At 39.8% G+C, this 14,789-nt stretch overlaps 1 protein-coding gene across 5 annotated transcripts in view; it reads left to right on the forward strand.

Moving 5' to 3' along the window:
• The window catches only part of LOC130417535 (receptor-type tyrosine-protein phosphatase mu-like), a 162,199-nt gene that overhangs the window by 118,481 nt on the left and 28,929 nt on the right, over positions 1–14,789 (forward strand). For 2 of the 5 annotated variants that reach the window (XM_056743145.1, XM_056743146.1), the window contains exons 16-20: positions 1,869–1,898; positions 6,718–6,869; positions 7,922–7,987; positions 8,524–8,550; positions 13,611–13,804. In XM_056743145.1, coding sequence (XP_056599123.1) covers positions 1,869–1,898; positions 6,718–6,869; positions 7,922–7,987; positions 8,524–8,550; positions 13,611–13,804 — 469 coding nt within the window. The remainder of the gene's footprint in view (positions 1–1,868; positions 1,899–6,717; positions 6,870–7,921; positions 7,988–8,523; positions 8,551–13,610; positions 13,805–14,789) is intronic. The other 3 variants (XM_056743147.1, XM_056743148.1, XM_056743149.1) reach the window with 3 other exon arrangements.

A 14,789-nucleotide genomic window follows, 5' to 3' on the forward strand; every position in this document is an offset into this window, starting at 1 on the left:
CGGCTTCAGCGTTCTCCATCAGGACCACATTAACATCTTCAACATAGACGTCAAGTGTTTTTATAGACATGATTTGTGTACACAAACACACACACACGTGTACCGACTGTTGTGAGTCGCGTTTATATTTTACAGCTGTTTAAAATAGAAAATACGATAAAGTTTTTTACTCTTGATTTATACTGTTCCGTCTTTTGGCCCAGCTTGCTAAAATAGAATTAAAGAAAATGATTTTATTTTCTTATTATAAATCTGTGCTGTTTTGCCTTTTTGGTGAGTTTTAAAGGGTAGTTCATCCAAAAATCTGTCATACATTTCTTCTTTCCAATGAAAACAGAGAAAGATATTTGGAAGAATGTGAGCAATTTTCAGTTCTGGGACATCATTCACTACCATAGTAGGTAACCTTTGACTACCTTTTAATTCTTCCTAGTCAATGATGTCCCACAATTGAAAACGACTGACATTTTTTCAAATATCTTTCTCTGTGTTCATCGGAACGAAGACATTTATGCAGGTATGAAAGACATGAGCGGGAGTAAATGATGACAGAATTTTCTTTTCTGGGTGCACTGTCCCTTTAAGATACATTCTGCATCATAATGTGATCGTTTCTTCACTCTCACGTCACGTCAAACCTGTATGACTTTCTTTCTTCTTCAGATCACAACGGAAGATATTTTGAAGAACGTTGATCGTCGAACAGCACAGAACTCCATTTTGAACACAAATCTACCGAGACGCTTCTCAAAATATCTTCTGTTGTGTTTCACTGAAGAATGACTCGCGTACAGGTTTACAAACATGTGAGAGAGAATAAATGGTTCATATTTGAATGGAGAAAGCTCTCATATGATCTCATATAACGTATGATGATGTATCTGGGCTGTTTCAGGGTCAGTGTCCGTCCGTCACTTCACAGATCGTCGGCACATGTTGGGTAATGTCAAACACTGGATTGGACACATGTCACAGCGTCTGAGCGTGGATCGCTCCGTGGTCGTGTTAATTGAATCTCATTCAATAAAGCTAAATCAAACGAACGAGCCTGATTAAATCTGTGGCATTTATTTGCTTTAATTTGTTGAATTCGATTAGAAAGAAGAGCAAGGAGTCGTGCTAATTCCCTTTTTAAAAACGATGACCACAGTTCATCAGGTCATTAACATCACAGCACATTTTTCTTCTCGTGTGATATCGTCCCGACAGTCACCGGGTTGTTCATTCCATCCTCAGATGTCAGATTTTTCTAAATATGACAGAACGGCTTCACAAAGGCAGCCAAGAGAAAGGGGTTTTGATTTTCAGATGTTTGATGTAAAAACTAAACTGTCATCCGGAGTAAAGGGCGAAAATCTGACTCCCCATTAGAAAGTGAATGAACCAATCAGAAGTAGGGGAGTCAGATTTTGAGAGGTGCCCGGGTGGGGTTTTAGAGATAGGGACCAATCCCAAAGCAGCATCATAAGTGAATGAACCAATCAGAAGTAGGGGAGTCATAATCTAACAGGGAGTCATATTTTGACACGAAGCAACGGTCGCTCTGAGAGATGTGGGGCCGGTCTTAGAGATAGGGATCAATCACAAAGCAGGATCCTAAGTGAATGAACCAACCAGAAGTAGGGGAGTCATAATCTAACGGGGAGTCAAATTTTGACACGACACGGCGGGAGGCTCGATCGGAAAGCCTTGTTTAGGTTTGTCACGTGCCGTCGCCGGGACGGAGACGAAACTCTCTCACACATATGTCACCACGGCTGTTTGTCTTCATTTGATATCGTTTTCAAACATTAATATTTTTTACTTTTTCTTTCCTGTCATCTCCATCCCCTTCCACTGCTAAACCCCTTCACCACCCCACTGGGCAGGAGAACGTATCAGTCCTACACTTACTACCTGTAAGTAAAACGTCTTTGTACAATGTTAGTGTCATGCTATGCTAGCTCTGTGCGCTCAAGCCTGCATGACCGGCGTCCGGACAGGCCTTATTTTCAATCGGAATGACATTTAACAGTCTGCCCCATCATGCTTTTCAGTGTTGAATTCTCTGTGGTCTTACACGGTAAAGCATTCGGTAGCCAAGTGCTCGTGTGGATTTGGATGTGAAATGCCTGTCTGTGATGATGATTTGTGATTAACGCTTTAGGTTTAATATCAAAACTAACAATCTCATTCTGCTTGTGGACGATTGGAAAAGCCATTTATTTCCCCAGACTAGTTTTTGTCTTTCTGTTGCCCAGCACAGGGATGGGAAAAGCATCATTCCCCAACCTGGACCCATTCTTCATCACTCATCATCATCATCTTTCTTTCACCAGCATTATTTCCTGTCATTCTGCGCTTCTGCCTTGAGTTTTTCTGCATGGTTTGTGTCAGTGGCATGCAAATGAAGTCCATTTATGTCCCTTTTCTTAACCCGAGTGATTCTTGTGCTTCATGTTGTTTGTTGTTGATCTTGCTGAGTTGTTTTTGTTTATTTGTAGGTTTGGGAGTCGAGCATCAGTTCCTTTTAAATTAAATATAAATCCTGACGTTTGCTCGACGGCTCTTCCCTGTCTTACAGCTGTTATATATACTGCAAAAAATGACTTTCTTACTTAGTATTTTTGTCTTGTTTTCCAGTTCTAACATCTGAAAATTGTTGAATGAAGATCAATGAGCAAAATGACAATAAGAAAATAAGTCTTGTTTTAAGACAAAATATTAGAAATTTCAGTGAATTTGTGGTTAAAAAATAATAAAAATAAACTTGAATTAAGGTCAAACTTTTTCTTTATCACTAAATTCTAGATTCTTTTTCTCACCCCATTGACAGAAGACTTGTTATCTCAGGTCATTTGCTCATCAATCAAATGCATCTTGATTCAAGAATTTTTAGACAACGGACTGGACAACAAGACAAAAATACCAAGTAAAAAAGTATTTTTTGCAGTGTGTCTATTTGTAGTTTTGGGAGTCGAGCACCAATTCCTTTTATATCAAATATAATTCCTGACGTTTGCTCGCCGGCTCTTCTGTGTCTTAGAGCTTTTATATATACTGCAAAATAACTTTCTTACTTAGTATTTTTGTTTTGTTTTCCAGTACGAATGTCTTAGATGAAAATACTAAGAAAGAAAGTTTTTTTTTGCCTTGTGTACAGTGTAAAGAAGGACGCAGGAAAGGTACGGTCATGTGTGTTGTTTTCTTGCGGTTATACCTTCAGTATCTGGAGTGGTTGGAGATTCTTATGGAATAACTGGAGCAGATTTAACAAGGCTGAGAAGGTGTGGATCATAAGTGTGTTGGTGTCAGTCTTCAGAGTTTGTTGCGGGAGCAGATGTGATTGACGTTGCAGGATGAGGACGTGTGTGTAGTTTTTGTCATGTCATCAATAAAGTGGACGGGTCTGAGGTTTGTGTCCCTGAGGACACCATCAGCGCACACTTATAAACTGACAGGAGGAGAGTCGACCGACAGCGGTCAAGGTCTCGCAGACATTTCAGTGCACGAACAGCACCGGGATAAAGTAGCTCAATAAAAACAAGAGATGCAGGCTGTGATTACCACACCGGTCATGTCCAGATCCTGAAACTGAGCATAGAAACATCAAATATCAGGAGTTTACAAAAACAGACAAAACACACTCAAAACTGATCACATTTACTTTCTTAATTGACATTTGCGACGTGATTCGTTTGCTTAAGTACATGAGTGTGTGTGTTGTGGAGTGTGTGACTGTTTGTGTGTGTGTTGCATTGCGTTGTGTGAGTGTGTTTGTTGCGTTGTGTGTGAGTGTGTGTGTTGCGGCGTGTGTGACTGTTTGTGTGTTGCGTTTTGTGTGAGTGTGCGTGTGAGTGAGTGTGTGTGTGTGTGTGTTGCAGTATGTATGAATGAGTGTATGTGTTGTGGTGTGTCTATGTATGTGTGTGTGTGTGTGTGTGTGTGTGTGCGTGCAAGTGTGTGTGTTGCGGTGTGTGTGTGTGTGTGTGTGTGTGTGTGTGTGTGAGTGAGTGACTGTGTGTGTCGCAGTATGTATGAATGAGTGTGTGTGTTGCGGTGTGTGTGTGTGTTTGTGTTTGTGAGTGCGTGTGACTATTGCGGTGTGTGTGTGTGTGCATGCAAGTGTGTGTGTGTTGCAGTGTGTGTGTGTGAGTGAGTGTGTTGCAATAAGTATGAATGAGTGTGAGTGTCGCGGTGTGTATGACTGTTTATGTGTGCGTGTATATTAATGTTTGCGTGTTAGTGAGTGTGTGCGTGTTAGTGTCTGTGTTGTGGTGTGTGTGTTTACGTGAGTGTGGGCGTGTGTATTGCGAAGTGTGACTGTTTCTGTGTGCGAGTGAGTGTGTGTTTAGCGTGTGAGTTTGTGTTTGCGTGCGTGTGTGGTATGTGTGTTGTGGTGTTTGTGTGTGTTTGGTCAGATATAATGATAAGCTGAAGGTAGTTCAGTCTGGTCGCACACAGAAGTTGTGTTTTGTGTCTTTATTCTCTGTTGGGTCTCTCTCGTCAGCGCTCTTCACACAATTCCCCACTGGTTCCCCTGTGGAACCTCCTCTAATAAGACTGGAAATGTGCACACAGATCGCCTTTATACCTGCTGGACTTCAGAAAGAGACGATACCCACAATGCCGTTCAGTTTCATCTCTGTGTCCGGCGGCTGTTATTCTTTGATAAATGCTTTGGGCGTGTGGACAGAGAGGTGTCGCTTCTCACTGCGTTTGAGTTTGATGTTCATCACAGTGAGATCCTCACATGTTTCCTCGAGTCTGTCAGGATAGAAATGAGCTGCTTTCGATGAATCCATTGCACACAAAACTTCAAAACGTTGACAGAAATTCTAAAACGACTTAGTTATAATATGTTTATATGTAAACATGCCTCAATCATTTGATTTAATTCATTTCATTTAATTTTGTATTATTATTTTATTGTGTTATTACTGTATTAAATAAACGATTTGTTGAATTTTGTTGTATGTTCATTTTATTAAAGTCCCACTGAAATTGACAATTCTTATTTTGTCATGAAATTTTGCAGCGTTTATAGGAAATAGTTTATTAATGTGGGTCGTTCTCCTTTTAAAACTAATGTGCCCTCAAAATCTTCAGATCAAATCTGAAAACACACTTCCATCTGAAATGACGTGTGTTAACTCCTCCCCTTCAGCTGTCAGTCTGCTGCCAGTTCCATTTGAAAATGCAACAGCTATTTATACATCCAATCAATTCGCAGTGAAAAACGCAAGCCACGCCCACTCATTTTCTTCTTCGAAATTCTGTTTCACTCGGAAACGATCGCAACTTCCGGATCACAGGGACTTTAAACAGAGATACTCTTATTATAGAGATGGGAAGGTCTGTAATACTTCGGCTAATGGCTAGCAAAACACATTGACATCCATTCAAAAATCAAGAATCCTGTCACCGGAAGTGAGTGTTTTTGTTGGTTTAGTATCAAGCTCGTGTTGATGATAGACGGATTTATTGGCAGTGCTTCTCATCTCTCCATGTGTGTGTGTGTCAGAGTGTTAAAGTGTGTGTTTGACAGCTTGTGTTTGGACAGAAGTGGTGGTGTTGACAGTGGGGGGGCGTCTCCATATGGCTGCCGAATGAGATCAACAGGAAAGATGTTGAGAATCAGGACAGCGGGCGGAAACATCGGCGTCTGTGCATGCATTACATTACGTTACATTACGTTACAACGTTACATGACGTGACATTTATATTCATGCTTTTATCCAAGTTACAACATTTGACACATTTAAGTTAGAGACGCAGGTCTGAAAGTGGAAGAGAAATGTATACGTTACGTATGCTGAATGAAATCAGTTAATTCTGACCGTCTCAAGTTTGTCTTAATGGAATATTGTCATGTTGTGTAAAGTAGCTAATGTGATGTGTGCGTCGAGGAGCGTCGTAACCCGTCGGCTTTGCTCATCAATCACGTCTTGGGATCTGCTCTCTTAATGCTCATGAAGTCGGCTTGAACAGAGTTCTGCAGATCCGTCAGACTTCTCGCGTCTCCTTACTTTGTGGTTTAGCTCCGTTTCCAAACTCGCATTTAAAATGACATTCCGTAAGGAAGCAGAACTCGGGCACGGAGCCCCTCCCACACACGCTCATTCGCTCCCACTGATTGGCTGGATAATTTGCTCTCTGAGCACGAGACGTTTGAAAGACGGAGGCAGAGATCGACTGAAGCGTTTTCCTCTGATCTCCGGTGACGTTTGGTGTTTGGAGAATGGAAATAAAGCGCTCGGGCTGGTGTTCTAATCACGGAGAGCCGGCGTCCTGCCAGGGCATTGATTAAAATGATATTTGGGTTTAATTGGGAGGATAAAAGCGTCGTGTTCATCAGACTTTGGTCATTAAAATCAATCTCTCTTGATGATTTTAATGGCAAATCACCTCGAGTGCTCTCGTGAGCGCTGCTGTTTTCACTCCACATTTGCTTGTTTTACTGTAAATCTGACCGGACACAATAATGTTTCTTTTTTTATATATCGTTATAAAATGTAAACATTTCAAGTAGTAATATTTTGCATTGTTGTCACACGAGTGTTGAATTCACGAGTGTTCTTCATCTGAGAAGTGAAGGTGTGTTCTCTTCAGTTTTGTGTCAAATACACATTTTTGTGAATGCAGAAGATCTTTTGAAGTATACTTCAGTCTGCACACTACACACAGAAAGTGTGTTAGCTTGTCATCCTGAACATGTTTTGTGCTTTTTCTTTTTAGAAAACTGGCCAAGAAGCGTAAGGAGACTCTGAGCAGCACACGTCAGGAGATGACGGTGATGGTGAACTCTATGGATAAGAGTTACACTGAACAGGGCACCAGCTGTGATGAAGCGCTGTCATTCATGGACACACACAATCCCAACACACGCTGTGAGTCACATTATACACTCACAATAACAATGTAAACGTTCTCTGACAATCTCTGCTTTATTCTGTTCTGATCATCGGATCTCATCACAAACTCTTATTTACATCAATGATCTGATGCTCTGATCTCTCTCACACACACACACACACACACACACACACACAAGCACACATACATGGACACAGACACTCACACACACATGCATATACGCGCACGCAAACTTGCTCACATAGATGCACACACACACTCACACATGCACAAACACACACACACACTAACATGCACCAAAACACAAACACAACACACTCGCTAGCAGACAAACACACACACACACACACCACAACACAATCAAACACACTCATTCACACACATGCACACTCACCTTCAAACACTCAAACACACTTGCACTCATGCGGACGGTCACACACACAAATGCACACATTTACTTACACACACACACACAAACACAGCACAACACACTCGCTAGCTCGCAAACACTTGAACGCACACTCACTCGCTTTCAAACACACACTAACGCACCCATGCACGCACACAGACGCACACAATCGCATGCACACATACACGCTTGCATGGACTCACACACTCACATTCGCACACACAGACTGTCAGATATAATCCGTCTTATTATCAGTCTAACAGAAAACCTTCTGCTTCAGGTGAGCACATGACCCAAAGGAGGTTTCGCTCATTTTGGGGTACACATTTATATCATTAATATGGCTCAGTGGACCCACTCATGCTCACAAACACACACACACACACATGTGCTCAGGTTTCTGTCTCTGAAGCATCTGAACAGAATGTGTGACCTCATCGAGCGGGTGTGATGCTGTGAGGATTCAGATGATTCACTTTATATTTCTCTTCCTTCGCTCTGAATTCAGGTAGAAGATGACGGAGACACAACTGACCAGAGCTTTGTGTGATTATTATATTGATATTTATATCAGTCAACGTGACCGGAGGAATCTCCTGAATTCTACTGACCATCATATTTGTGTGTTTAACTTCTGTTTCTCTCTTTCTCCTGCAGCTCCATGTTCTCTCACTGTGAAGAGCAACACATTAAACAGCAACATGCCAAATACATACTACCCAGGTAACAGCACACACACACACACACACACACTCAACACACACACACACTCATCACACACACACTCATCACAAACACACTCATCACAAACACACTCATCACAAACACACACACTCATCACAAACACACTCATCACAAACACACACACACTTATAACACACATACTCATCAAAGTTATTTTGTCAGTTCATTTTAAATGTAATCAAACTGACTGCAGCTACCCGTGCGTAAAAGGCTTTTAATGCACACCTTCCAGCCAATCACAATCCAGTATTCAAACAGACCATGATATAATCCTTCATAACATTCACTCAACTCTTATTTCATCTCTTAAACATGAGAGGACTCGTTTTTTATTAAACTAACTGAAGAATGTTCTCTCTTTCTCTCTCTCTCTCTCTCTCTCTCTCTCTCTTTCTCTCTCTCTCTCTCTCTCTCTCTCTTTCTCTCTCTCTCTCTCTCTTCTCTCTCTCTCTCTCTCTCTCTCTCTTTTCTCTCTTCATTCTCTCTCTCTCTGTGTTCATGACAAACCCCACCAGACCCGTTTGTGCCCACCGCCATCTTAGGTGAGAGAAGCGACTTTCTTTCCCTCAGTTCTGTATCTCATGTCTGTTATTATGAGCTCTGTTTCAAAAGCTGAACTGATGTGTTTGTACACTACACCACACATACGGTCCTCGTGTTATATAGAGACTAACAATGACGCGCTCCTAAGAACAATCATCAGACGCTGTCTTCATCGACGGCTCATTAGTTTTTGGAACAGAGCGAGAAAATGTTTGGTCTTCATGGATTTGATTTGGGTTGGTTGTGTTTTTTCTATCTCATCACACCACCTGTGTGCGGGGGGGCAGGCCGAGGCCTTCACTCCATCCCATCCACACAGGCATGTCGTGCGTGTGATGTCACATCCTGTCTGACGTCTCATATGCATGGACTGCTGTGGGGAGAGGATTGTGGGATTGATTCTGTAGTCCTGCTGTAGTTAACAGAAACAGACTCGGCGACGTTACGCTTCATTATTTAAGAAATAAAATGATGTGATGTTAAACGAGACCGGACAGAGAGGTACAGCTGACTGCTGTGAACGATTGCTTTATGAACAATAACAATCTTTATACATTTAACAATAACAACCTTAAATCTGCCCTCCGTAACTTAATAAACAATCAGCCGCGAAAACTATTTTCTTTTGCCATTTTCATGTTTATTTTACTTGAATTCTTAGCAGTTTTGTTATTAGTTTTTTTGTCATTTTATATTTTATTAAATTTATATTACAAACAGGGTAAATGTCAGTCATAATTTAAGTGCCTCAATTTATTTTATTACTTTGAATTTTGAGTTTTATTTCATTATTTATTGCTAAGGCCGTCTTCACACTACTTTTTTGTAAAGAAAAAGTTTCCAACCCCCCTGGCAGCGTTTGGTTACAAATACCAGCCGAACGACTGAACTTCAGAGGTAGCGTCTGTGCATGAAGACAGCCCAGAGAAACAGATAGGCACCGTAACGGAAGTTTATTTAAATTATAATTAGAGAGCGTTTTTGCAATAACAAATCACATATTTAAAAACTACAATACTCATTTCTCTATAGAAATGCAATCAGAAGAGTTCGAAAGTAAAAAATGAACATACATTTATACAAAACTATGCTCCAGTGGGCTTGTGTCTTCTCGACCAAACATGTTCCTCACATGAGCTTGACATAGGCCGTGTTTTTTTCTGAAAACTTGAACTTTTTTAACCTCAAAAGACCTGTTTAATAAAGCACTCAGGATGTTTTCTGAAAACACTGTTTACTCTGTAGGATTAAAATGTAAAACAGACGCTAGCAGCCTCAAAAGAGAAGTCAAGTCTAAACACGGCACAAAGGGTGATTCACATCCGCGTCTAAAACTGCACATAAAACACAAGCGCGCCGATATCCCTCTGCACATGACCCGCCTAGAATAAATGTGTGCTCTATATGTGCGCACGCTGGCTAAGTGTCTAAATTTAAAATAACAAATTTGCGCCAACAATAGACGAAAAATGTGAATCGGACCTTAGGCAGCATTTCTGATTTTAGTTATTTAACCACTTTTACTCACTTTTAGATCTATATTTTATTTGATTTCAGTCTACATAAATGTTTTTAAGTATTATAGGGTCCAGCTTTTAAAAGGTTTTCTAGCGTTGAATGTTTTTTAAGGGAAAGAGAATGAAATGTTTGTGTTTATTGGAGTTGATCTCCGTATCAGCGTCTCTCTGTTGTTTCTTCTGCCTATAGCAGCTCTTCGCTGACCTGCATGTTTTTCATTTCCCCGTTTATTTCATGATAAAGAATCGTCAAGCCGCAGCCTGCCCTCGTACCCTGAGCTCCATTACACACTTTAATTGAAATATAAAACTAAGACCTCAGTGCGGCGTATTAAATATGAATGACTAACATCTCGTGTAAGAGATCCCTCTCGCTGGAGCAAGAACAGCTTTACCTTACACAATAAAACAAAGAATAATGACCGATTATACGGCAGTGAATCATCCACATACGCGCTTCTCAACTGCATCAATACATCACGCATCACTAGTGTGTGTGTCCTATCACTTTATTCATTCACACAAAAATATAAATTCAGTCATCATTTATTCTCATGTGTTTGTAAACCTGTACATAGGGCTGTCACGATTATGAAATTTAGCTGACGATTAATCACTTATTCGATCATTGCAATTATGAGGATTAATTATTCGTTTTAGAGATTTAATGACTGTGAAGGTTAATTGTCTGTTTTTTGTGGTATTTGGCGATTATGGCGATTAAATGTCTATTTTAGGGCTATGGCTTTTATGAAATTTGGCTGATGATTAATTGTCTAATAAATCGTTGCGGTTATGACGATTAATTGTTTGACTTTGATTCTACTTTGAAACGACCATATTGTTCTGAAAATGATTGTTTTTTTTCTTGAAAATACACTGGATAAAATTGGGTCATCATATATTTAAGGTGTAGTCTTTTACATGTCAATAATAATACAACCACTAAATACTTGTAAACTAAGTAAATGATCCGGAGTGAGTCCACCATTAAAATGCTATCAGCCATAGAAAAGCTTCTTATCTTTTTCTCACTTGCAAGACTACACTTTTTGTATACTTCTATGTTAATGTAATTTTGTCAGACTTGTTTTCATGCTGAGATTAGTTTAAATAATATTAAACTGAACTGCAGGTTATTTTTATGGTATATGCTTTAGTTTTTTTTTAAAGTGATTGTGTTGTGGTGGTACATTTTAAAAGCATTACCGCGCTTTAGTGAGAATAAATACACTAAAATATGCAGGCACTACAGCTCCCCCTAGTGTCTTCTATAGAGATGTGCGATAATTGCGATGATCGGAAACTGTGGCGATGAGGTCAAACAATCACGATGAGACGATTATTGAATAATCGTGACAGCCCTACCTGTACGTGACTCTCTCTTCAGTGGAATATGACAGGAGATATTTTGAGAAATGTCTCTGTGATGGAAGTCATGATCAACGTTCTTCAAAATATCTTCTGTTGTGTTGTGCAGAAGAAAGAAACTTCCTAAGGATGAATAATAAATGATAAGAATTTTTCTTTGTGAGTTCTATTTATGGTTAGCATTTGGAGGTGCGGTTACATGATCTGTTCATGTTCACATTCGACCAGCTATCATAATAAAAATCATTTTTTAAAAGCTTACACATTTCACCGTCCTAACTTGTCACGGTAGTTTTTCATGCAGCGTTATTATTATGATTTCCGCAGTTAAGAACCGCCGCTCACATCTGGTTTATTTCTTTGCATTTCTTTTCTTTGAAATTCATTTTTATTTCCGTCCTTCATTGTGATTTGAATCCCACGACAGACCCCCGTACACCCTCAGACTGCTGATCAGAGCTCTGCCTGTTATTGTTGCTTATACCCTGTTCTCCTCTCTTTCTCTTTTCTTTCTCGCTGTCGTCTCCTCGCTGTCTCTCTATTCTCACGTTTAACCTGTAATCTATCTGCTTATAAAGTCCCCATTACTGGTAAGTTCGTCAGCTTGACGGGATTCTGTGTTTCACGTAGAGGCTCATTGGCTGCCAAACCCGCCCCCCACATGTGTCTTTGCCTTGCATGGAAGACGTTACAGCATCACACGCTATACATGACCCCCCCCCCCCCCACACGTCTGCATCATCATGGCATTGTTTTCTGTTGCGGTCACGTTCCTTTGCTTTCGTTGGGCTTCCTTTGGAGATTTCTGTGGCTTTGAGCATCAGTCATTGTGACGTCACGATCCCTCGTCCAATCATTACGCACCCGTCAATCATACCGCCATGAGAAAATGAATTTCAAACCTTGTGTGGCAGATTTGACGTGCGGGTAAACGGGAGAGTAAAGCAGACGCAGGCAGAATTAAACGGAAGTGACGCAGGACGGATGAAGTGTGAAAGGGTTGATGCTTGGTGTCTTTCTGTCATCCGCTCATCCTCTCCTCCGGCGCTGTGTCATCATTCATTCATTTTCATCACATCTGTGAAACACCTTTTCCTTTTACAGTGATCCATTATTATGCAAAGGATTGTCTTTAGGAAGTAAATTGTTACTCTCACATCTTTATAAACCTGTATGCTCTTCTTATATTTTTTCACATGGAAAACAAGTCAATGTTTTTTTTTTTTTTTTAAGTTTAATTTTGAACAATATGGACTCATAATATATATGATATTTTGATATAACAAAGGATATTTTTGTACTCCAGCACAAATATATAAATATTCAAACAAGATACATTTACTTAAGAAGGAAAAAAAATAGTAAAAATGATAATGTTGTTTTCTCTTTGAATTGGGTTTCTCCCAGGCCAGGCTCCACGGGGGGCCATGGTGGTCTTTGCCCACCCTATCAGAACTTTACCCACCCTGCCTCCACCCAGAGCCGTTTAGAGAGAGGATCTGTGAAACTGTGGATAGCCGCGGATCTCTCTCAGCAACTCTTCGTCCCCCCCACACCACAAAACAGCCAATCACAAAATTATTGCAATATTCAAGTCAGCTCCAGATATTTTTCTTTTGTCCCTTTGTTTTGGGCGAAACAGTCTTCGCTTATTTATATATTTATATATATAGTAAACCCCCCCTCTGCCCACCTGGAAAATAACTTGGCCCACCTTTCACCTCCTATCCGGAGCCGGGCCTGGTTACTCCATTGACATATTTTTCTTCTATTCAAAAATAAATTCCCTTTTGTATTTGATTATTTATTTATCAAAAACCAGATGTATCTTGATTCCAGTATCTTTTGCAATAGTGTCTATATCATCCAAAACATCTGCTGGTTACATGGATGAATCAGAGATACAATCATTTAAATGTAAGCGTCTTTAACAGCAGACATGTGAATATTGATCAGCATATGGTCTTATAACAATCATTTTCAGCTGAATTGTTCAGTGTTTCAGTGAATTTACTAAATTTGACAAACGTAGCGATTGTTCAGATTTGAGCAGCTGATGAGATCACTGTAAACGGATGTGTGTGACGTCAGTGTTTTTGATCGTCATGGTGACAGAAGTTGTTGGGTGTTGATGTGGATGTGTGTCTTTACTGTGTTTCGTGTTTTTTTAGATGAGACTCAGACTTTGACGAGCGACACCAGCAGTCTGGTGCAGTCACACACACACTCGCTGCGCAAGCGGGATGCCGTGGACGTGCCGTACCAGACGGGTCAACTACATCCGGCCATCCGCGTGGCCGATCTGCTTCAACACATCACTCAGATGAAATGTGCCGAGGGTTACGGCTTTAAAGAAGAGTATGAGGTAATCATCTATCCCATCATCCCTTGGGGTTTCTTCACTCTTGATGTAGTTGTTGTTGTTTATGTTGTGATGTGTGAATGCAGTGGCCTCCTCACAGCGTGTTGTTGCTCATACACATGTGTTTATGTGTCATACACTACATCACAAGACTCAACCTGCACACATTCACTCTCCTCCCACCTCAAATCATATATTGTTTATCTCATATCATATTATATATGTGTGTATATGTGAAGAGTTTGGTTACAAAATGAGAAATTTGTTTTAAATCAAAAATCGTGTTTTATATATATTATGTTTTTATTGTGTTGAGTTATGACATCAATTAAAACAAAACCAACTGCAGTTTGATTGATATTCTTTGGATTGCACAATAAAACATGATTTAAAAAAAAAGTGATCTTATTTTGGAACCAAACTCTTCAGTTATATATATATATGTGGTATGTCGCACATTCATATATTGTATATCTCATATCACAGCGTATATATTATATTCTACACATCATGTCATATATCATATAATATATCGTACATACAAAACTGTACATAGCATAGAAATGTTATATGATATACCATATATCACATATTGTATACTGTATATATATATATATATATATATATATATATATATATATCATGTATAGCACATCATATATCATACATCCTTATCTCATATCACCCAACAATGCATATCATACTGTATACATCATAACACACCACACAGCATACATCATATCATGACATTCACAGCATATCATATCATACCGTACACAAAAGCAAACCGTACCGTCAACAAAACCACACACTATACCGTTTACACCATCTCATCTCATCTCATCTCATCTGCTCCTTTCACCATCTCTCATCTCCGTTTGTCTTGTTTCTCTCATCTCATCTGTTCTGCTCTTTTCTCCTTTTCAGTCCTATCCTCTCATCTCCTCTCATTTACTCTCATCTCATCTTTTCTTTTCTCTTTTTTCTC

Source organism: Triplophysa dalaica, chromosome 3 (assembly GCF_015846415.1).
Source record: "Triplophysa dalaica isolate WHDGS20190420 chromosome 3, ASM1584641v1, whole genome shotgun sequence".
In the NCBI taxonomy this organism is placed as follows: Eukaryota; Metazoa; Chordata; class Actinopteri; order Cypriniformes; family Nemacheilidae; genus Triplophysa; species Triplophysa dalaica.